Source organism: Dendrobates tinctorius, unplaced genomic scaffold (assembly GCF_039654945.1).
Source record: "Dendrobates tinctorius isolate UK_male_01 unplaced genomic scaffold, ASM3965494v1 ptg000028l, whole genome shotgun sequence".
NCBI classification, from domain to species: Eukaryota; Metazoa; Chordata; class Amphibia; order Anura; family Dendrobatidae; genus Dendrobates; species Dendrobates tinctorius.
The window spans coordinates 51,730,479-51,752,067 of NW_027361696.1; the positions used below are offsets into that span (position 1 = coordinate 51,730,479).

At 45.0% G+C, this 21,589-nt stretch overlaps 1 protein-coding gene across 1 annotated transcript; it reads right to left on the reverse strand.

Annotated features, from left to right (window-relative positions):
• Positions 1-17,441: 17,441 nt before the first annotated feature.
• Positions 17,442-21,174, reverse strand: LOC141084926 (fish-egg lectin-like). The gene is made up of 4 exons (XM_073569872.1): positions 21,117-21,174; positions 20,062-20,289; positions 18,460-18,793; positions 17,442-17,925 (listed from the first exon to the last, which is right to left on the reverse strand). Exons 1-4 carry the CDS (start codon positions 21,172-21,174, stop codon positions 17,778-17,780), a joined length of 768 nt encoding a protein of 255 aa, XP_073425973.1. The 3' UTR covers positions 17,442-17,777.
• Positions 21,175-21,589: the final 415 nt, after the last annotated feature.

Below are 21,589 nucleotides of genomic sequence, written 5' to 3' on the forward strand. Positions count from 1 at the left end.
AAATCTCTAGTGAGATTCAAATTCTCACCAATACTATATACACTCTCCACCTTGTCATACACCATCCAATTTCAGCCTGTTACATTGAGGTGTAATCTCTCCTGGCCCTGAGATACTAGTTCAGCGTCCTCAAATCTATAGTGAGATTCAAATTCTCACCAATACTATATACACCCTCCACCTTGTCATACACCATCCAATTTCAGCCTGTTACATTGAGGTGTAATCTCTGCTTGTCCTGAGATACTAGTTCAGCGTCCTCAAATCTCTAGTGAGATTCAAATTCTCACCAATACTATATACACCCTCCACCTTCTCATACACCATCCAATTTCAGCCTGTTACATTGGGGTGTAATCTCTACTGGCCCTGAGATAGTAGTTCAGCGTCCTCAAATCTCTAGTGAGATTCAAATTCTCACCAATACTATATACACCCTCCACCTTGTCATACACCATTCAATTTCAGCCTGTTGCATTGAGGTGTTATCTCTACTGGCCCTGAGATACTAGTTCAGCATCCTCAAATCTCTAGTGAGATTCAAATTCTCCCCAATTCTATATACACACCTTGTACTTTGTCATACACCATACAATTTCAGCCTGTTACATTGAGGTGTAATCTCTACTGGCCCTGAGACACTTGTTCAGCGTCCTCAAATCTCTAGTGAGATTCAAATTCTCACCAATACTATATCCACCCTCCACCTTGTCATACACCTTCCAATTTCAGCCTGTTACATTGAGGTGTAATCTCTACTTGCCCTGAGATACTAGTTCAGCATCCTCAAATCTCTAGTGAGATTCAAATTCTCACCAATACTATATCCACCCTCCACCTTGTCATACACCTTCCAATTTCAGCCTGTTACATTGAGGTGTAATCTCTACTTGCCCTGAGATACTAGTTCAGCGTCCTCAAATCTCTAGTGAGATTCAAATTCTCACCAATACTATATACACACCTTGTACTTTGTCATACACCAGCCAATTTCAGCCTGTTACATTGAGGTGTAATCTATAGTGGGCATGAGATAATAGTTCAGCCTCCTAAAATCTCTAGGGAGCTTCCAATTCTCCCCAATACTATATAAACACCTTGTACTTTGTCATACAACAGCCAATTTCAGCCTGTTACATTGAGGTGTAATCTGTAGTGGGCCTGAGATAATAGTTCAGCCTCCTAAAATCTCTAGGGAGCTTCCAATTCTCCCCAATACTATATACACACCTTGTACTTTGTCATACACCAGCCAATTTCAGCCTGTTAAATTGAGGTGTGATCTATAGTTGGCCTGAGATAATAGTTCAGCCTCCTAAAATCTCTAGGAAGCTTCCAATTCTCCCCAATACTATATACACCTTGTACCTTGTTTTACAGTACCATATAGCTGGTGGTATTTTGGGTAGATTTTTCCAAAAATGAGGAAGTTTGGTGGAAGAGGCCGTGGAGGTGGGCGGGGATTGCCAGCTGGTACTGATGGTGGTGGGGGTGGTGGTGCATCTGCTGGTAGTGGCAAAAGCACAATAGTACCTAAGGCAGGACGTGTTGAGCCTGCGTCATCGTCTGGCTCCACAAGGCCTCGAAGGCTCCCTTTTCTGGGAGTATGTAAACCGCTTTTAAAGCCGGAGCTTCAGGAGAAAGTTTTGGCTTACATTGCTGACACAGCCTCCAGCTCTATCGCCTCCTCTTCTGAAGTTTCAAAAAATAAAAGCACTGAGTCGTCAGTGGAGGCTCCTGGTCAGGAACAACACCTTTCCTTGTGTCCTTCACCCCTACCAAAAGTGAAGGATGCGGCAGGCCACACTACAGATTACTCCATGGAGCTCTTTTCACATACCATGCCTGGGTTATCAAGTCAAATCGTGAATTCCCCAGTCCAAGATGAATCTGACATGGAGTGCACTGATGCACAGCCACTGCTAGATTTTTCTGCTGGTACAGTCACTCAGAGCACTACATTGTCCTTGCAGTGTACTGAGCCAGAATCTGACCCTGATGAAACTCAGGTGCCCCTTCCCGCATACTATACCACCTTACACGGTGACACAGAGGAAGGTGCATATGAAATTGAAGAGGAGGTGATGGATGACCCAGTTGTTGACCCAGATTGGCATCCATTGGGGGAAGAGGGTGCCGATGCCAATAGCTCAGAAGAGGAGGATCCGCAGCAGGCATCGACATCGCAACAGCTGTAATCTGGCAGGCCCGAAGCAGTCCAAAAACGGTTTACAAAAACCCAGAGTTGCAGGACAGCTTGGCCAGACAGTCAAATTAGCAGGGCGTGCAAGGCCTCAAAATGTCTTCCATAGTAGGAAGAGTGCAGTGTGGCACTTTTTTGAACAAAATCCTAATGATCAGGCAAAGGTTATCTGTAAGAAGTGCGCAAAGACCTTTAGCCGAGGGAAAAATCTGAGAAATTTGAATACCAGTTGCATACTTAGACATTTAACCACCATGCACTTGCAAGCGTGGACGGACTACCAAACCTCACATACCACATGTGCAACTGCTCCAAATGAAGGTAGTCAGCAACGCTACATCGCTTCCCCCACTGTAAGCCCACTGGTTAGCACACCACCAGCAGCAAATGTTGAGGTGTCGTCGCAAAGCCAAAGCAGTCAGGGAATCACAATGTTATTGCTACGAAAGACTGAATCTAGGCCATCAGCAAGACCACCAACACCATCACCAACCCTTTCTCAGTCCGCCATGTCCACCGCTAGTTCCACCATATGCAGCTCTCAAGTCCAGCTCACTCTACCAAAGACTCTCAGTAGGACAAGAAAGTACTCATCCTCTCATCCGCGTACACAGTGTTTGAACGCCCACATTGCCAAACTAATCTTGATAGAGATGATGCCCTACCGGTTGGTTGAAAGCAAAGCTTTCCGCGAGCTCATGGCCTGCGCAGTACCACTCTATGACCTACCCAGTCGGCACTTCTTTTCTCGAAAAGCCATCCCAGCCCTCCACCTGCATGTGAAAGACCGCATTGTCCATGCACTCAAGCAATCAGTGAGTGGAAAGGTGCACCTCACAACAGATGCATGGTCCAGTAGGCTTGGCCAGGGCCGTTACGTGTCCATCACTGCGCACTGGGTTAATGTGGTGGATGCAGGGTCCACAGGGGACAGCGGCGGTGGGAAAGTGTTGCCTAGCCCGCGGTATAGGAAACAGTTGGCTGTAGGTGTTCGACCCGCCTCCTCCTCCAGAAGCGAAAGCTCGTCCACAGAGCGCAGTCGCACGAGCACTCCATCCGCAGCTGCCAGTGTTGCACACGAGGTGTCCCACTATCGAACAGCTAGTGGTAAGCGTCAGCAGGCTGTGTTGAAGATGATGTGTTTGGCGACAACATACACACTGCGGAGGTACTGGCTGACTACTTGCAGTGACAAACTGAGTCATGGCTGGGCAGTCTACATCTTGATATCTTAGTGATAACGGCTGGAATTTTGTGGCAGCCAGAGCCCTTTCAAAACTGAGACACATACCTTGCCTGGCTCACACCTTGAACCTGGTGGTGCAGTGCTTCCTCAATAATTATCCGGAGTTAACAGCCCTGCTCCATAAGGTGCGAAGACTGTGCTCGCACATCCGCCGGTCGTCCGTACACTCCAGTCGTATGCAGAAGCTGCAGCGATTGCTCCACCTTCCCAAGCACCGCCTAATTATCGACATTGCAACAAGGTGGAACTCCACCCTGCACATGGTTCAGAGGCTGTGCGAACAGAGGCAGGCTGTAATGCGTTTGTGGGAGGATACATGGGCAGGCAGTTTGAAGGCAGACATGGAGTTGTCTGGTGTGCAGTGGTCAAAGCAGAAAGACCTCTGTAAAGTCCTTCAGTGTTTTGAGGAATGCACACGGCTGGTAAGCGCAGATGACGCCATCATAAGCATGAGCATCCCACTTATGCGTCTGCTCATGCAAACTTTGACGCACATTAAGGAGCAGGCGTCTGCAGCCGAGGAGGAAGAGGAGGAGGGAAGCCCTGATGACAGTCAGCCATTGTCTGCTCAGGGAACTCTCTTGGATGAGGTGTTGGAAGAAGAGGAAGAGGAGGAGGATGATGGGGATGATTATTTAGGGGAGGAGGATGCTTCTCAGGGGGCAAGAGAATATGTTGGACTGGCAAGGTCAGGTACAGGGTTTGTGCGTGACTGGAAGGATGTTGATTTGCCAGAAAGTGCTCCTCCACCCAGTATTCGCAGTGCATCATTGACACCTGGAACATTGGCCCACATGTCTGATCATGCCTTGCAGATCCTAAAAAGGGACCCCCGCTTTGCCAAAATGAAGAACGATGACGACTACTGGTTGGCCAGGATCCTGGATCCACGCTATAAAGGCAAATTCCAAAATATCATGCCACAGGAGAACCTAGAGCAAATATTGGCTAACAAACAAGCAACTCTGGTAAACCTTTTGTTTGAGGCATTCCCAGCACACAGCGGCGGTGATGGTTCTCCCACGAGCCGTAGGGGGCAACATGGAAGACGTGTTCATGGTGCACACAGCCGAAGTGGCGTTGGACACAGGGGTTTCATGACCAGGTTGTGGACTGATCTTTCAAGTACCGCTCACAGTGACAGGAGACAGCAGTTGTCAACTATGGTTACAAACTACTTCTCCCATATCGATGTTCTCCCTCACAGGTCATTCCCCTTTGACTATTGGGCCTGTAAACTGGATGCCTGGCCTGAATTGGCACAATGTGCCTTACAGGAGCTTGCTTGCCCTGCTGATAGTGTGCTATCCGAAAGAGTCTTCAGTGCTGCTGGATCAATCCTGACAGAAAAAAGGACCTGTCTGTCGACCCAAAATGTTGATGATCTAACCTTCATTAAAATGAACCATGCATGGGTTTCAAAGGATTTTGTCCCACCTTCCCCTGCTGACACGTAGGTTGCCAGAAAAATGGATCGCTTTTGTCCTCCTCTTCCTCTGACTTTTCCAATTCCTCCATTTTCAGCTGCTGAATGTCTAACATCAACATATGCCATTTTTTCAACCTCCCTAACTGGGCTGCCTCCCCCCCAGGGCCGGGGTCACCACCTGGCGCACGCACCCGTGCGAGTGCCGTTGCCCTGGACAGGTGGGTGGGCCCAGTCTTGGGTGACGGCACTGGCACAGGGTCCCTCATAGTATAATCAAGTGTCTCTGACGGTGGGGGCGCACACCCGCCATCAGACACACCGGCGTACTATGAGGGGCCCTGTGCCAGTACCGCCGCCCATGAGTGGGCCCCCCTGCTTGCTCAGGGCCTCAGCACTTGCAATACTTACCTCTCCCTGCTCCACCGCTGTGTAGTCTGGGCTGTTAAATCCTTCACTGGGACTGCCAATACAAATTTGGTGAACTGATAGATGATGGTTAAGACGTAACTATGCCCTGTCCTGCTGGGCTCTATCTTCAGATGATCTATGGCTTCCATTTGTTATGGACGTCGACTCACAATGAGATGCAGTGGTGGTTTATCATCAGCTTTCACGGTTTTCCGACTCACAGACGTGTGACATTCCTGCCCACATTTTTAAATGTGTCCTCTCATGCCAATCCAATAGAATCACCTACGGCCTGTGGCTTCTGTCTTTTGCACGCTAAAGTTACCTGACAGATCATGATAGGCAGTGAGGACGATGTCTACATCCCTCCCTGTGATCACAATTTGATGGAGATGAGTAACGGTGATGGGATACACGGAACTGCGATACAGTAAACCTTTCTTCACAAGAACTGTTTTCGCTGTCTCCACAGACAAAGTAATTGAGGGTCAGCATCGCCTCTGAGAATTCTCCCGGGAGTTTTTCGATTAGTAATTCCCCAATTTCTGCAATCACTCGACTTTCCGTCTGTACTTGTATCCATCTCGTTTCCTGTTGTGGAGAGTCTGGACTGTCTTACTGAGACTGAAATATATATGAAGATTGAAAAATACCCCAACAGTGTATATTGGTGTACGCTTCGAATACATTACCCTTTTTCTACTTTTTAGATTCTTGTCTAATCCATACTGAGGCTGTGAGTGTCTTTGTCGGACTACGGAAATATACACAGAGATTTTTAATGTTTAAACTATGCTATATATACCTGGTATCCAGTGATACTATACCCTTTCTCAACTTTCTACAATCTTGTCGACTCCATACTGGGCCTGAGACTGTCTGAGTCTGCCTCCTGATTAGAGGTGAGCGGTGTTCGAGTCGACCTGTTCGCCAAGTTCAAATTCGAGCAGTTTTGGGCGGTGTTCGAGCCATTCGTCGAACTCGAACACTTTGCTTAAAATTCGGCTGTTAGAGGTTCCGTTCGAGAACGGTTCGTTCACCAAAAGCATAACTTTATTTTCATAATGGTTTTAAATGTTAATAGACCGTTTCATGGCATAGTAGCGGTGTCTCGTAGCCAGTGGTGTAGTGCAATTGTCAAGGAGCTACACCGTGTGTGTTTCTAATAATTTTTTACCGCATCTTGTCCAGAAAATCCTTTTGGGCCTTGTAGCACTGTCTGCTACTCAGCAGAGGAGCCCACCCGTGAACCTAGCTATACCGCCTGTTTATGAAAGAACCGGTTTTTGACTGCATTTAGCCCAGTTAATACTTTGAGCCTAGTAACTGTGTCTGCTACTCAGCAGAAGAGCCCACCCGTGAACCAAGCTGTGCCGCCTGTTTATGTAAGAACCATTTCTTAACTCCATTTAGCCCAGTCAATACTTTGGGCCTAGTACCTGTGTCTACTGCTCAGCAGAGGAGCCCACCCGTGAACCTAGCTATGCCGCCTGTTTATGTAAGCACTGTCTGCTACTCAGCAGAGTTGCCCACCCGTGAACCAAGCTATGCCGCCTGTTTATGTAAGAACTGCGTGCTACTCAGCAGAGGAGCCCAGCTGTCAAGCAAGCTACAGTACTTGTGGTTTGGACAATTAATTTTTCACATTCTTTCTGGAATGCCGGTTAGGCCTAATTCCGGAATTCCGGTTGACCTGCTCTTACAGGGAAATCCTCGTTCGCGGGGAAGAATTGGAATCCCAGATCACCATCACTAATGGGGTTCAGCGGGTTATCCGCACCTGTAAGCGACACATGCTGGTCCTTTCAGTGTAGCGTGCATGCAGCCCCGGACATGTAAGGGCATGACAGACCTGTTATTGCTCGATCTCGCATGCCAGAGCCTCGCGTGTCCCTCTAGTAAGCTGGACGCGGATCGCGGGGTCATGCCGGAGTCTCGTTCGTTAACGGAATTAAGCTGACAAATCGCTAGCACAACTAAAAACGGCCATGCACCACCATCCACAGAATCGACAAAGCTTGCAATCTGTCCATCTTTTCCGTAGCTGGCATGGTTGAGGTTGCCCATGTGGAGTCCAATTAAGCCGCAGGCTCCACTCCTGGTGGTGCCCTTCTGGACATTCCTTTAAGGTTCAGCTTTGCAACCATACAGCCCCCGGAAACCAAACACTTTGCCTTCATGGACGCTGTTCGGAGGGTTGTGGGAATAACGCTGCCCGATCGGCAGTTGGCATAATTTATGGTAGGAAGTCTGACGGTATATGATCGTCTTCGATTTTAGAATTTTAGATTTTTTTTTTATTTTAGATTTTTAATCCAGCCTTTCTTGACTTTATAAGGGCATGACATGCCTATATCTGTGTCTCCTCCTCCTCCTTTTACTCCTCCACCTCTTTTCTATATGTAGTTGCCCTTTTCCATATGTTATTTTTGTCTTCTGAGCATTGTGTCTGCTTTGGGACACCTTTTAAGGTGTTTTGTAATTGTTTTCTATGTGTTTGTATGTGTTTGTGTTTGCCTGCCATTGTTTTCAATGGGGCTCGACGGTGTTCGTCGAACTTGCCTCCTGTTCGCCGAACCGAACCGAACTCGAACACTAGCGGGATGGCTCAACACTACTCCTGACATATAGATGTACATTTTTAATGTTTAAACTATGCTATATATACCTGGTATATGGTGAGACTGTACCCTTTCTGCCAGGAAGTCCTTCTCCACCCACCACTCTAAGTGTATCATTGACACCTGGAACATTGGCCCACATGTGTGATTATTTTTTGCGGATCTTCTTTTTATATTGTGGTGTGATCCATCCTGAGCGTGTGAGAGTCAGTGGGTTACTCCTGCAATTTATATGTAGATTTAAAAATTACCCCAACACTGTATACAGCTCTACGCTTGTGATACATTACCCATTTACTGCTTTTTATATTCTGGTCTAATCCCAACTGACCAAGTGAGAGTCTGTTTCTGACTGTGGAAATAAATACTGAGATTGACAATGACCCCTACACTGTGTACAGCTGAACGCTTTAGATCCATTACCGTTTTGCGGCTTTTTATATTGTGTTGTAATCCATACTGAGCCTGAGAGCGTCTGTGTCTGCCTACTGAAATATATACGGAGATTTAGAATGTTTAAACTATACTATATATACCTGGTATCTGATGATACTGTACACTTTTTCTACTTTTTATATTCTTGTAAACACAACAAAATTCCGGACTTACATGTAAACCCTTGCCGAAATAATGTAAAGAGATCCAGAGAGAATAATTAAAATTATCATGTTTATTAAATACACATAAAAACACGAACAATTGAAAACTGCCCAGTAGAAGGCACAGTGTACCCTAATAACAAATACCGGTGGTTTAAATTCCAAGCCACAGAATACATGAAAAATCACAAATGACAAGTTACATATATACACATATAGCGGTAACATGATATGCAATTATAAGACCCCATATCCATTATATATCAAAAATAATTGCAAATGCAAAAAATATAAATAATAAAAGAAAAAGGTCCTAGACCACAATGCAGATCATGAATCTCATTTAGTTGAAAATATCATATCAAAAAAGATATAGCAGCAACATGACTAACCAGTCTAAGTCCCCTAATCAATCCTTATGATTAAACCGCTCCAATGTGAAGGAAAAAAAAATATTGTAAACTGTGTAACCAAGGTAACAATACCTGAAGATGGTAGACACAAATGGCGATGGGCACCGCAGCCTCCTCCACCCCAACGCGCGTTTCGCAACAAGCTTCTTCCGGAAGAAGAAGAAGAAGAAGAAGAAGTAGCTTGTAGCTTCCGGAAGAAGCTTGTTGCGAAACGCGCGTTGGGGTGGAAGAGGCTGCGGTGCCCATCGCCATTTGTGTCTACCATCTTCAGGTATTGTTACCTTGTTTACACAGTTTACAATATATTTTTTTTCCTTCACATTGGAGCGGTTTACTCATAAGGATTGATTAGGGGACTTAGACTGGTTAGTCATGTTGCTGCTATATCTTTTTTGATATGATATTTTCAGCTAAATGAGATTCATGATCTGCATTGTGGTCTAGGACCTTTTTCTTTTATTATTTATATTTTTTGCATTTGCAATTATTTTTGATATATAATGCATATGGGGTCTCATAATTGCAGATCATGTTACCGCTATATGTGTATATACATAACTTATCATTTGTGATTTTTCACGTATTCTGTGGCTTGGAATTTAAACTACCGGTATTTGTTATTAGGGTATACTGTGCCTTCTACTGGGCAGTTTTCAGTTGTTCGTGTTTTTATGTGTATTTAATAAACATGATAATTTTAATTATTCTCTCTGGATCTCTTTACCTTATTTCAGCAAGGGTTTACAAGTAAGTCCGGAATTTTGTTGTGTTTACATTTATCTTGAAAGTGCCAGATTCTAATAATTATTATAGGACAATATTGGTATATTTTTTATATTCTTGTCTAATCCATACTGAGCCTGTGAGCGTCTCAGTGTGACTGATGGTATATATAGGGAGATTGACATTCATCCTTTGACTGTATAGAGCTGTACGCTTCTGATACAGTACCATATATCTGATGTTATTTTGGGTTCATTTTCTGCAACATTTTGAAGTTTGGTGGAAGAGGCCGCGGACGTGGGCGTGGGGGGGCCAGCTGGTACTGATGGTGGTGGTGCATCTGCTGGTAGTGGCAAAAACACAGCAGCAGCTAAGGCAGGAGGTGTTGAGCCTGCGTCATGGTCTGGCTCTGGAACACCTGGAAGGCAACGTTTTCTGGGAGTAGGTTAACTGCTTTTAAAGCCAGAGCATCAGTAACTGGTTTTGGCTTACATTGCCGAAACAAACTCCAGCAAATATGCCCTCCTCTTCTGAAGTTTCAAAAAATGCAAGCACTGAGTCATCAAGTGCTGGCTCCTGGTCAGGAATAACCCCATTCCTTATGTCCTTCACCCCCACCAAAAGTGAATGATGCAGCAGGCCACACTTCACATTAGTCCATGTAGCTCTTTCCCACATACCATGCCTGGGTTATCAAGTCAAATCGTGAATTCCCCAGTCCAAGATGAATCTGACATGGAGTGTGGGTGGCCAGCCAGGGCAGTGGGGTTAATCGGTACCGGGCCGGTGTCTCAGAGGGATGTGGGACGGTGGTGGTGACCCGCTCCTTGGGCATGGGCGTCCATGCAAAGGGGTGAATAACGTTTATAGGTGAATGATACGTGACGCCACCTGTGGTTTCTGATCAGATTGACCAGCGCTGCAGTGTCACTTCTCTGGGACAGATGTTGTGGTGCAGCTAAGATGCAGAAGCCCTGCACAGGTAGGGCCGTAGTCGCAGGGCAGATGAAAGAGTTGGCAGATGGTGTGCAGTGCAGGATGTAGCAGAGCCGTGCACCAGGCGCAGGAGAAAGATGACAGACACAGTCATGCAGTTCCTTTACCTGTACTTGGTAAGTGCCGTACAGGACCCAGAGTACAGATGGAGAAGGAGTTGGTCATCCTGGAAGCAAATTAGGAATTCTGTCTCTGCAGATAGGTAGTGTGGCCTCCGTTCTAGCGCTTATCTGAAGTTCCCCCTGTTGACTCTCTTTTGAAACTTTCTTGTATGGCAGGCAGCCGTAACCTTTTCCTTTTGACTCACACAAACGTCGCTGCTGGGGCCTCCGAGCCATAGTTGGGAACAGAGCATTTACAGCTGCTACTTCCTCTGGTTTCTGCTGCAGGACCGTCAGTGTCCTTAAACTCGGAGACCGGAATCCGGACCATGCGCTCCAGCTAGGAATGAGCCTTAACTCTGCTCATCCTCCAGCTCCCCTTCTCACGTCCACACACTTCCCCTTCCCTTCACAGACTGCCCTAACTTCCCTCCTCCCGACCACAGAGAGCAGCTCCTCAGCAGTCAGGTTCAGAGCTCTCCCTGCTGGCCTGGAGTGGGAACTGTGTTGTGTGTTGGTTTAACTGCTAGAGAGATCCTTTGTTGCTCCCAAGCATGATATCACACTCCCTAGGAGGAAGGTAATGCCACTGTGGCGACCGTACTCCTGGGGGCGCCACAAGTGCACTGATGCCCAGCCACTGCTAGATGATTCTGCTGGTACATTGACCCAGACCACTACATTCCCCTCGCACTCTACACAGCCAGAATCTGACCCTGATAAAACAAAGGTTCCCCTTCCCGCATACTATACCACCTTAAACGGTAACAAAGAGGAAGGTGCAGATGAAAGTGGAGGTTCCTTGAGCAGGTGGGGGGGCATAGTCATGGGTGACGGCACTGGCACAGGGCTCCTCATAGTACGCAAAAGTGTCTCTGCCGGTGGGAGGGCCCATCCTCCGTCAGACACACCGCTACCCGCCGTCAGACACACCGCCGTACTATGAGGGGCCCTGTGCCAGTGCCGTCGCCAACGAGTGGGCCTCCCCAGCTTGCTCAGGATCGCAGCACTTGCAAAGTTGAAATACTTACCTCTCCCTGCTCCACCGCCGTGACGTCTTCCGCGTTTCCTGACAGTGACATTCTGTACGTCCTCTGCCTAAACAGTCCAAGTGCAGAGAGATGGAAGATGGGGATGACGAGGAGTCCAGACTAGTACAGGGATTCCCTAGCGAGGAAACTTATTTAATTGTTTTAAAGGTTGGGAGCAATTTTTGGGGAGCACTATACTCTGGAGAATGATATATGGGGCCCACCATACACTGGAGCATTCCAAAGGTGGACATCAGACACTGGAGCAGCATTTACAGGGCCCATTATGCACTGGAGCATTAGAAATGGGGCCCATTATATATGGAGCATTATTTGGGCCCATAACACAGTGGAGCTTCATCCATGGGGACCAACATATACTGTAGCATTACATGGAGCTCATCATATACTGTATGTAACATTATATGGGACCAATGATTCTGTATGGAGAAATATATGGGCCTTATTACTCTGTATAGCGCACTATGCGGTGGCCATAATACTGTATGGAGTAATATACTGTCCGTTTTTGGAGCTATTGGAGAATTTAAAATGGATATCAGTCATGTGATGTAAGAAGTGATGTATTTTTCATTGTACTATACCGCTATTTCTCTGCCGTATCAGAGGATCATGAATTGTGGCATGTGTTAAAGGGGCCCATTGACACTCTTTGGCCCTGGGCCCACGAAAATCTGGAGCCAGCCCTACCCCCCCACAACTTTAGCCAAATAACCCCCAGTTTTCAATGCCTAACTATTATTATAAAGTAAATTAAGGTTGACAAGCTTAAGTAATAAGAATTGATGTTTTTGGCATTAAAATGGGCACTGTAGGTGTGTTTCCTGTCCTCCACTCACTGCCGACTTCTCTTCCCCATCGACTTGCATTGGGTTTCGTGTTTCAGTCGGCCTTCGACTTTTCACGATAATCGGCCGATTTCGTTTGACCCGACTTTTGCGAAAGTCGGGTTTCATGAAACCCGACTCAACCCGAAAAAAGGCAAAGTCGCTCATCTCTACTGGCCAGTGGTTATTGGCAAGTGCCCATGTCCAAACACGACTGAGCAAAGACAGCCTTCATACTACCTATGGGCCTGTATGAGTTTAATAGAATGCCGTTCGGGCTGGCCAACGCTCCTGGAACTTTTCAGCGACTGATGGAGAGGTGCTTGGGTGACCTGAATTTCAAAGCCACTTTGATCTATCTAGATGATATAATTGTCTGTGCCACCACGTTCGAAGAACACCTGCAGCGTTTGGAGCAAGTACTGAGCCGGCTTTTTGTTTTCTCTGGTTAATGGTCATGTGTTAATATGCACTTACATTGTGCATACACATTAACTTACTTTCTCAGTTCAGACTCCAGTTTTTTATTCATTTTATTGTGCATTCTGTGCATATATGGGTGTGACCGCCCTCTTTCTGAGCTGATCGGGGCGCAGGACTGATTAAACCAGGCTAAATAAAACAGAAATTAGCTACAGAAAGCACACCGGCGATGCAATCAGAAGGGGAGAGGAAACGATGAGATGCTTCTTGGATGCAGGCTGAAGGAAAATGGAGGAAAGTGGATGGAGATGGAGCCTGAGCTAACCATAATGCTTTGCAAAAGCTACCATAATGCATTGCAAAGCTATCTTAATGCATTGCAAAAGAAGGGAAAAGCTTCAGACGTGAAAGTGAAAGAAAAACAACAATAAGACTGTGATTATGACTCTGGTCACTAAAGGGAGCCAAAACACTGCAAGCAAATAGGTTACTAGTAAATTACAGCAAATATTAACAAACAGATAATCAGAGATTACAAATTAGATGTTGGAGACAGAACAGTGAGCCCTATCCATCACTTGGCAGGTGGTGGTTCCTGAGGCCCTGTTGCACAAAGTGGTCATGGAGGCACACGAAAAAGGAGCACATTCTGGCCAAGAGAAGACCTATCAATGGCTACAGAAATTAGTTTATCATCCCTTACTGAGGACAAGGGTAGAAGATGTGCGTCAACATTGTAGAAGCTGTGAATTGTCCAAACCCTCGGAACAGAGGGCCCCCACGCAAACTATTGTGACCTCAGCCCCACTGGAGGTCTTGATGATCGACTATTTGACAATTGGGTCCACCCATCAAGGGTATGAACACTGCTTGGTAATGGTGGATCGTTTCACCAAATTTGCCGTTATGAATCCTACCAGAGACCAAACTGCGAAATTTGCGGCCAATGCCATCTGTAAAAACATTATCCAGTTGTACGGCTGTCTGAAGATGATACACTCGGACCAGGGGGCCTGTTTTCTAGGACGAGTGATGGAGGAATTACATTGTATGTACCAAATTGGGAAGTCTCGAACGATGCCCTATCATCCACATGGTACACCCCTTACACTCTGCTCTTCGGCAGAACAGACAAAGAGATCACAGAGCAGGAGTAATACAGAGGAATACCCATGGACGGGTGTGTCCACCTGGGTACAAGAACATCGCCATCGGCTGCAAACACTATATCGCCTGGTACAGACTCAGTTTCAAGAGTTGGAGCATTCTGAAAAAACTCATCTACGAGGAAGAGCTCTACAGGCCGGAGACAAGGTGTTGGTACGAGGGAAGCGCCCTCGAGATAAACTTGACTATTGATGGGAAAAAATACCATACCGGGTAAAGCTTCGGGTCAATTCTGAAGGACCTGTCTACGAAGTCCAGCCTGAGGGGGAAGAAGATGCCCCCACTCGCACAGTACACCAAAACATGCTCCACCTCTGCGTGTCCAGGGATCCTGTTTTAGAAGAAAAACCCAGTGTTACTGAGAGCCTCCCCTTATTTCATAGTGATAGTGAAGATGAATATCCGAGGCTACTGATAGTGAGGCCGAAAGAAGAGCTAATATCCGAAACCCCTGGAACTTCTGAAATTCCTGAAATGGCTGCTTCACCAGAATTGGGCGCGTCCCCGCCCCCGTCAGTTCAACCTGATTCAACTACTCAACTGGATTCGACAGAAACTCCGAGTTTACGACATTCTCAACGTTCGACAGCACTAATACCCCCTCACCAGTATGATCAGGATCATTTTGTTTGGCGACAAATCTTTCAAGGAATGGGAGAATGTCAGTGCTTACTGCAGGAACTCTTGCTCGTGGAATGGCAAGCACAAAGAGTGGGGGAATGTAAGGAGAAGACTCGGACCAGGCCTACCTACTCCGTGATGGATACGGAAATGTCGGGGCTGTCACCCAGGTTTCACGGGAGAAAGCCTAAGGTCCCGGACCGACCTTTGCACCTAGGAGTAGAGGGCGTGGCTAAGATAAAAGGGCAACAGCGCGCAGAAAATCATTTGGTTGCCGCGGGAACGTGCAGCCTGCAGGAGGGCAGTGTCTGGGCTTCTGCGAATAAACCAACTGCCAGAGCAGGCTAAAACGAGCAGAGGCAGAAAGCAGCTAACAGAGACTGCCGACATCCCCGCTGACAACGCTGACCATGAGTGACAGGATGCCCAGTCAGGACATCAGCGTTCGAACGCACCGACGGGAGGATTGGGACACCCGTTGTGAGGGGTTTCCCTTTGTACCTTATTACCTTATTTGAGTCTCTTGTTGTCCCTGTACGCTGACAGGGGGCAATACTGTGCTCTGTCCAGCTCGTCGTTTTCTGACACACCGATTACCAACTGGACCACGAGGAATAACCGTCGCCGCCAGGAGCCAGCGGTAGTCAGTGAGGCTGCGTGGAGTCCCCGGCTGTCCTGAAGTGAACTCAGGAGCGTGGGAAAAAGTTCAGAAACTTTCCCACGCTTATTAATTCATCTTCGGTCAGCCAGGGTGCCTGCGCAGACATGATTTCATTCATTCTGCAGTGGTAGCATTAGCACCGGTCCCTGTTGTAAACTAGTTAACCCCTTGTGATGAATTGCAGCGGGGGACTTGACTGAACGGCGGAAAGGTATGGATATTGCTGTTTTTTTGTTTTTTTACAGGACGACAAGGGATTCTGTTGGATTAGCAGAATAATACATTTGGTCAAAAACTTTTTGTGATTATTTCATTAAAAGAATTTTTAATTAATGTGTGTGTTTCTTTTTTAACCCTTTACTACTATAGGATTAATAATGGATAGGTATCTTATTGACACTTCTCCATTATTAACCCGACTTAATGTCACCTTTCTATAGCAAGGTGACATTAACCCATTATTATTAACCCATGAGCCACCGCTAAAGGCAATGGGAATAGAGAGGCTAAGTGTCAGAAAAGGTACATAGATGCGCCTTTTCTGGGGTGGCTGGGGGCAGATTTTTTTAGCCAGGGGTGGCCAAAAGCAATGATCCCTCTCTAGGCTATTAATATCTGCCCTCACTCACTGGCTTTCCCTCTCTGGTGTTAATATAACACCTACATGTCCAAAATTTTAAACACATACTCTAATCTAATTATTAGTCAAAGACATATAAAAAACGAAATGAAATGAAATGGTTTACTGTATATAAACCATGTGTCATTTCATGTCAGGTTTTGTAATAATTTTACAGAAGCTGACAATTGATTTAGCGGCTATTAGGCTTTGTAGAACTCTATGAAATGTAAATCTACAGTGTGTATATATAATATATACATACACAGTATATATATATATATAATGTGTCTCAATGACATGTATATGTGTATATATATATATATGTATTATATGTGTATATATCCTTTCTATTTTTTATTAAACATGTCACTGTGATTTTACTGTATCGCAAAATGAATTGCCGGCTTTTGTTAAATGACATTTGACATTTGTTAAATGCGTATTTCTCGCAAGTCACACATCGAGTCCGTGACTCATCCGTAGTTTTCTTGCCCCCATAGACTTGCATAGTGTGCTGCGATTTTCTCAGCCCGTATAATATGGCCGAGAAGAAAAAAAAAAAAAAAAAAAAAAAAATCGGCTGATGGAAGCTGCCCCATAGATTAACATTGGTCCCAGTGCAATGCGTTGTTTTGCGCATAGCACTCGTCCATATTTCTCGCTAGTGTGACTCCGGCATTACACTTGAGTCAGTATGGAACTCATTCCCTACATAGGGAAAGTCAACCTCTTCAGACCTAGAAATGCATCGTTGGGCACCGTAATTTTGCGAATGGAGGCAAAACCGGGCACAAAAGGCTCAATGTATAAAGTGTCCTGTAATATTACTGCTAGTAAATATCCATAGAACATACGTTAATACATATATGGCTTTATGTATGGAAAATCTCCATAAATGTATATATGGAGGAAATCTTAAAGGTGTTGTTCACCTTTGAGGACTTTTTTTTAACTTAAATGCTTGTGTTTTTTGCTCGAAATAATTTTTACATGAACAATGTTGCACCGTTTTCCTTCTATGATCCAAGTACTGCATGGTCTATTGCTGATTGCAGAACGAGTTAACTAAGAAACAGTCAGTGAGCATAGGTCTGACGGTCCAATGCGAGAGTTTATAGCAGTCTTTTTTGGATGCTCTCAGCTCATTTATGATCACAGAACACGTCAAAGTTGAATGCGCAGGAAACAAAGAGTCTGTTAAAGTAAAATGATTACTTTTATTTTTTAGAAAATCAAATTGGAAAAAAAGATTTTTAATCAAAAATACATGCATTTAAGTAAAAAAAAAATTAAAAATATTCCCCAAAGGTGGTGATCAGATAAAAAAAAACAAAAAACAGTCGTCTCTGATTGCTTACCTAAAAAAAGAGTAAAAAAAAGTTTTTTTTTCTAGAAATAGATATATTGTGTCTAGCATTACAGCCCATCAAAAATTGATGTAAATTTAGCTGAGCTGCAATACCAGACATGTTCCATGTGTGAGAGTGGCACTGTTTGGTGAAAAAAAATGCAGATTTTAATGTCTCTGAACAAATAATTTTATAATTGACGATCAAAGAAAAGGTGTCAAAAATTACTAAAAAAAAAGCAAAAACTTTATTGTTCACCATGTCCCTCTGTGACTCTTATGGAATCATTAAATGTTCTATAAAAAAACAAATTGGACTAATTTTCTTCAGTGCATTTATAAATATCTCCATTTTGAGACAAGGCCCAAAGAAATCCCGCATCATAGGTGACATGTTTGACTTTGGCACACTCGTCCACGCGGTACCATGCTGTGCCGTAGGGGGCCTTATCAAAGACGCCGATCCTGGAAGAAAAAGCAAATAAATTGTTAGGATTTGTGGCAATATAGAACAAAAGGTTCAAATGTTATTGCTAAAATGTTCCATTTATTATTTCACTTGCATGCTGTACAGACGTCATCATCAAGGTCCACATCGGGGCTCACAATCTTCATTCCCTACCAGTCTTTAAGTGTTGGGAGGAATTGAAGAACCCGGAGGAAGCCCACCAAACTCAGAGGAAACCTACCAAACTTGGAGAGAACATACAAACTCCTTGTATATGTTCTCGTTGGTGGGTTCTGAACTCAGGCCCCCAACAATACAAAGTGACAATGCTTAACCACTGAGTCCATGATGGGACAATGAGATCATGGACCTGATTATAGAGTTGAAAAAGGGGATCTCTGCAAAAAGTATGGTGGACTCAAGACATCGTACAAGAAAGCATTGGGTGATGCGTTCCCACCAAACAGCTCCACCAGATCTCAGGTTCCATGAGTCTTGATATGGAATAGCAGGATGTCATCCCATTACCTAGCACGTGATCCTTTCCTTACCTCTTGTATATAACTCCAGCTGAGTTGACACCAAACACGGAGCCATCGGGGCCGACCTCAAGCATGCTCAGACTGCCCTCCAGAGGCTGCCATTTAACACCCTGGCATGAATTGGGGGTCACAAATTCACGGTAAAAGACTTTTTCATCGCTGTTGACACCCCAACAGCCATATGGTCCACAGCTGTAATATTTCAGAGAGCCTTCAAGAGGATAGAACGTCACGATCGAAGACTTTGAGACGGTGCAGTTCTGCATCAAGCAAAAGATATTGTTTTGGGCATTCACTCCACCAAGGTACTGATTGCCACCGGCATCCACCTGCCTCAGGGAACCTGTAGATAAATGGGGAGAGATATTGCAAGAGTTATAATTAGAGTTGAGCGACTTTGGTCGGATCGGGTTTCATGAAACAAAATTTGTTTCAGATGAAACTGGTCCGACTAGGGCAAAAAAAGTCGGAGTTTCGTCCGAAACCCGACCCCAATGCAAGTCAATGGGAAATAAAAGTCGACAATGAGTGGATGACATTCATCCACTCAATGCCGACTTTTATTCACTTGCATTGGGGTTGGGTTTCGGACGAAACTCCGACTATTTTTGCCCTAGTCGGACCAGTTTCATCTGAAACAAATTTTGTTTCATGAAACCCGATCCGACCAAAGTCGCTCAACTCTAGTTATAATATATTGGGTAATGCCTAATATAAAAAGGCCCCACCAGACATAGAAAAACAGAGTTTTGGTCATCCTCAATGTTTTCGGAACCCCCCCAAAAATCTGTTGATTTGTTCTTTTATGCCAATTAAAATCAAGTTGCAGCTAATGGGGGGAAAAAGCCACTTCATGCAAAAAAAAAAGGGGAATGCAACAGATATGATTTCAGCAGTTTGCTCCAATTTGCCCAGGAGATTTGATTCCCATCAATATTTGATATTTCTTACCCCCAAAACATAATAAACCAATCTGCCCCCAATGACCCCTCCAGCCCTTTGCAAAGCTTTTTCCGTTTCCGGTGTCTTCCTTCAGTGCATGAAGTTCTCTTCGTCACTTTCACTCTGTGATGGTGTTTCCAGTGTTGAGTTGACCTCCAATGTCACAACAATCATTACCCGTGGTTTAGTCAGGTGAAGAACACACCAGGACATCAGAGGAGGACTACTCAGCACTGGAGGCCCCTGCACACAGCTAAGGTGTGGAAAAAGGTCACCTCTAGGTGACGTGAAAAACGACAGCTATAACTTGATGGAGTACCAGGTCTGGACTGTGGCAAAAGAACAGGTAACCGTCAAATTGAATATCAATTTCTTTTCTTTAACCCATTTCCCAATCCTCTACAGTTCAGTAAAATATTCAAAAAAATTCAGTTGGCCTCCATCTGATTAGCTCACTGGTCCAAAAAAACAACAACAATTTTTCATGGAGAAAATCATTCCGATCATTGAGGATCTCTATACTATGTGTCCCTATATGATCAGCAACCTGTTGGGTCATTTTTCCCACATTTTGACCATACACATCTATTGCCAAACACCATTCATTTCCTAGAGCTGACATCAAACCTTATAAAAAAATTTTTGGCATTTTGGGGATTTTTTTATTACCTGTCACAGGCTTCCATCTATTGTCCTGATATCTGAAAACGGTACTATCGTTATTGACCCCCCAGACTCCAGCTGGTCCAACAGACACATGAATGAGCTGCCCAGGAATTTGCTGCCAAATGCCATTGACAAAGTTGAAGATCTGTCCGGCATCATTAACTCCCCACACTTGTCCGGCACCGGCATCGATTTGTTTCAGATTTCCTGGTATCAGGACACATTGGTAATCTAGAAAACAAAAATATTTAGAATAAAATCATAAATATCATATAAATTATGAACTCCTGTTTTGTATAGATAGAAGTTGGGGCCTACTGAATAATTTCTTCTGGTTGGCTCAAGGGTGACCCAGTCTAGGTAACTGATACGTGGAGTTGCATGCTTGGACTGTCACACTATAGTCCTTGGAGTATGCCAGTGTCTGGAAGGGACAAGAAGGGTCTAATGGTACTCTAAAGGCCCCTATACCCATTAAGATTGTCCAACAGTGTGATGTGTGTGGTGGTCACTTGCTTATGTTGGGTGAGAGAAGGATTCGACGCATCGGATTTTCAATGGATCAAACCTCTCAAAGATAAGCCTTTGCCAGGAGAGCATCATAGAGAACATGTGCTCAATCGATTTAAACGTTCCAGGGTATGGGGAACTAGGGAGAGAGAGCTGTTGGACAAACAATGGTTCAACAATTCCTTTGACCGGCAGCCATCTCTTCTAATTCTAATACACCGGAGCTGTCCTATATTCTCTACGTTCTGAGTCTCCTCCGGTGGCAACTTATCCCACCAAGAACTAAGGGATCAGCAGTCCAAAATTGGACATGTCGGATCCTTATCTCTGCCGACCTGTCGGGGAACATCGGTTAGACTTCCAGACAAGTCACCAATATTGGCAGGTTCACCCTACCTTAGTCTAATGTGTATGGGGGGGACTTAAGAGAGTCTAACTATTACAGGGGTAAATGGGAGAAAAGGCACAATCCAAAAACACAAAAAGCAACCTCAAGATTGGTCAGTAATGGAAAAAAGAATAAGAGCAAAGGAAGATGAAGGTCTTACCAAGGGCAAAAGTAGTGGCTCCCGTGCACAACAGGATCAGGCTGAGGATGAAGCTCATGGTGACCTGAGATGGAGTCAGATAATGTCCTGAGCTGCAAATTCAATCCTATTTGTACTAGACTCCCGACTCCTCCTTACACTACAATATACCTCACTAATGGCCAGAAGGACAGGGAAGGAGATAACGATCTGCTCCTTGAATGAGTCCTTTCTATCTTCATAGTCAAAGTGATTTAGAGTATTTGTCCGGGGAATCATGGCGGCGCTCGCGCCGAAATAGGTCAAATCCTGCCTCATTTTACAAACACAAGAGTATTTAGGGAGGATGGTTTTAGCACACGCTACCCTCTGACGAAGGATTCAATCCGAAACTCGCGTTGGGGCTGTGCTGCTCGCTAACCAGCAGTCCTTAAAGGTATACACCCCTATTTGCTTTCCTTCACCTCTTTGTTTTTTTCTGCACTTAGCACTTT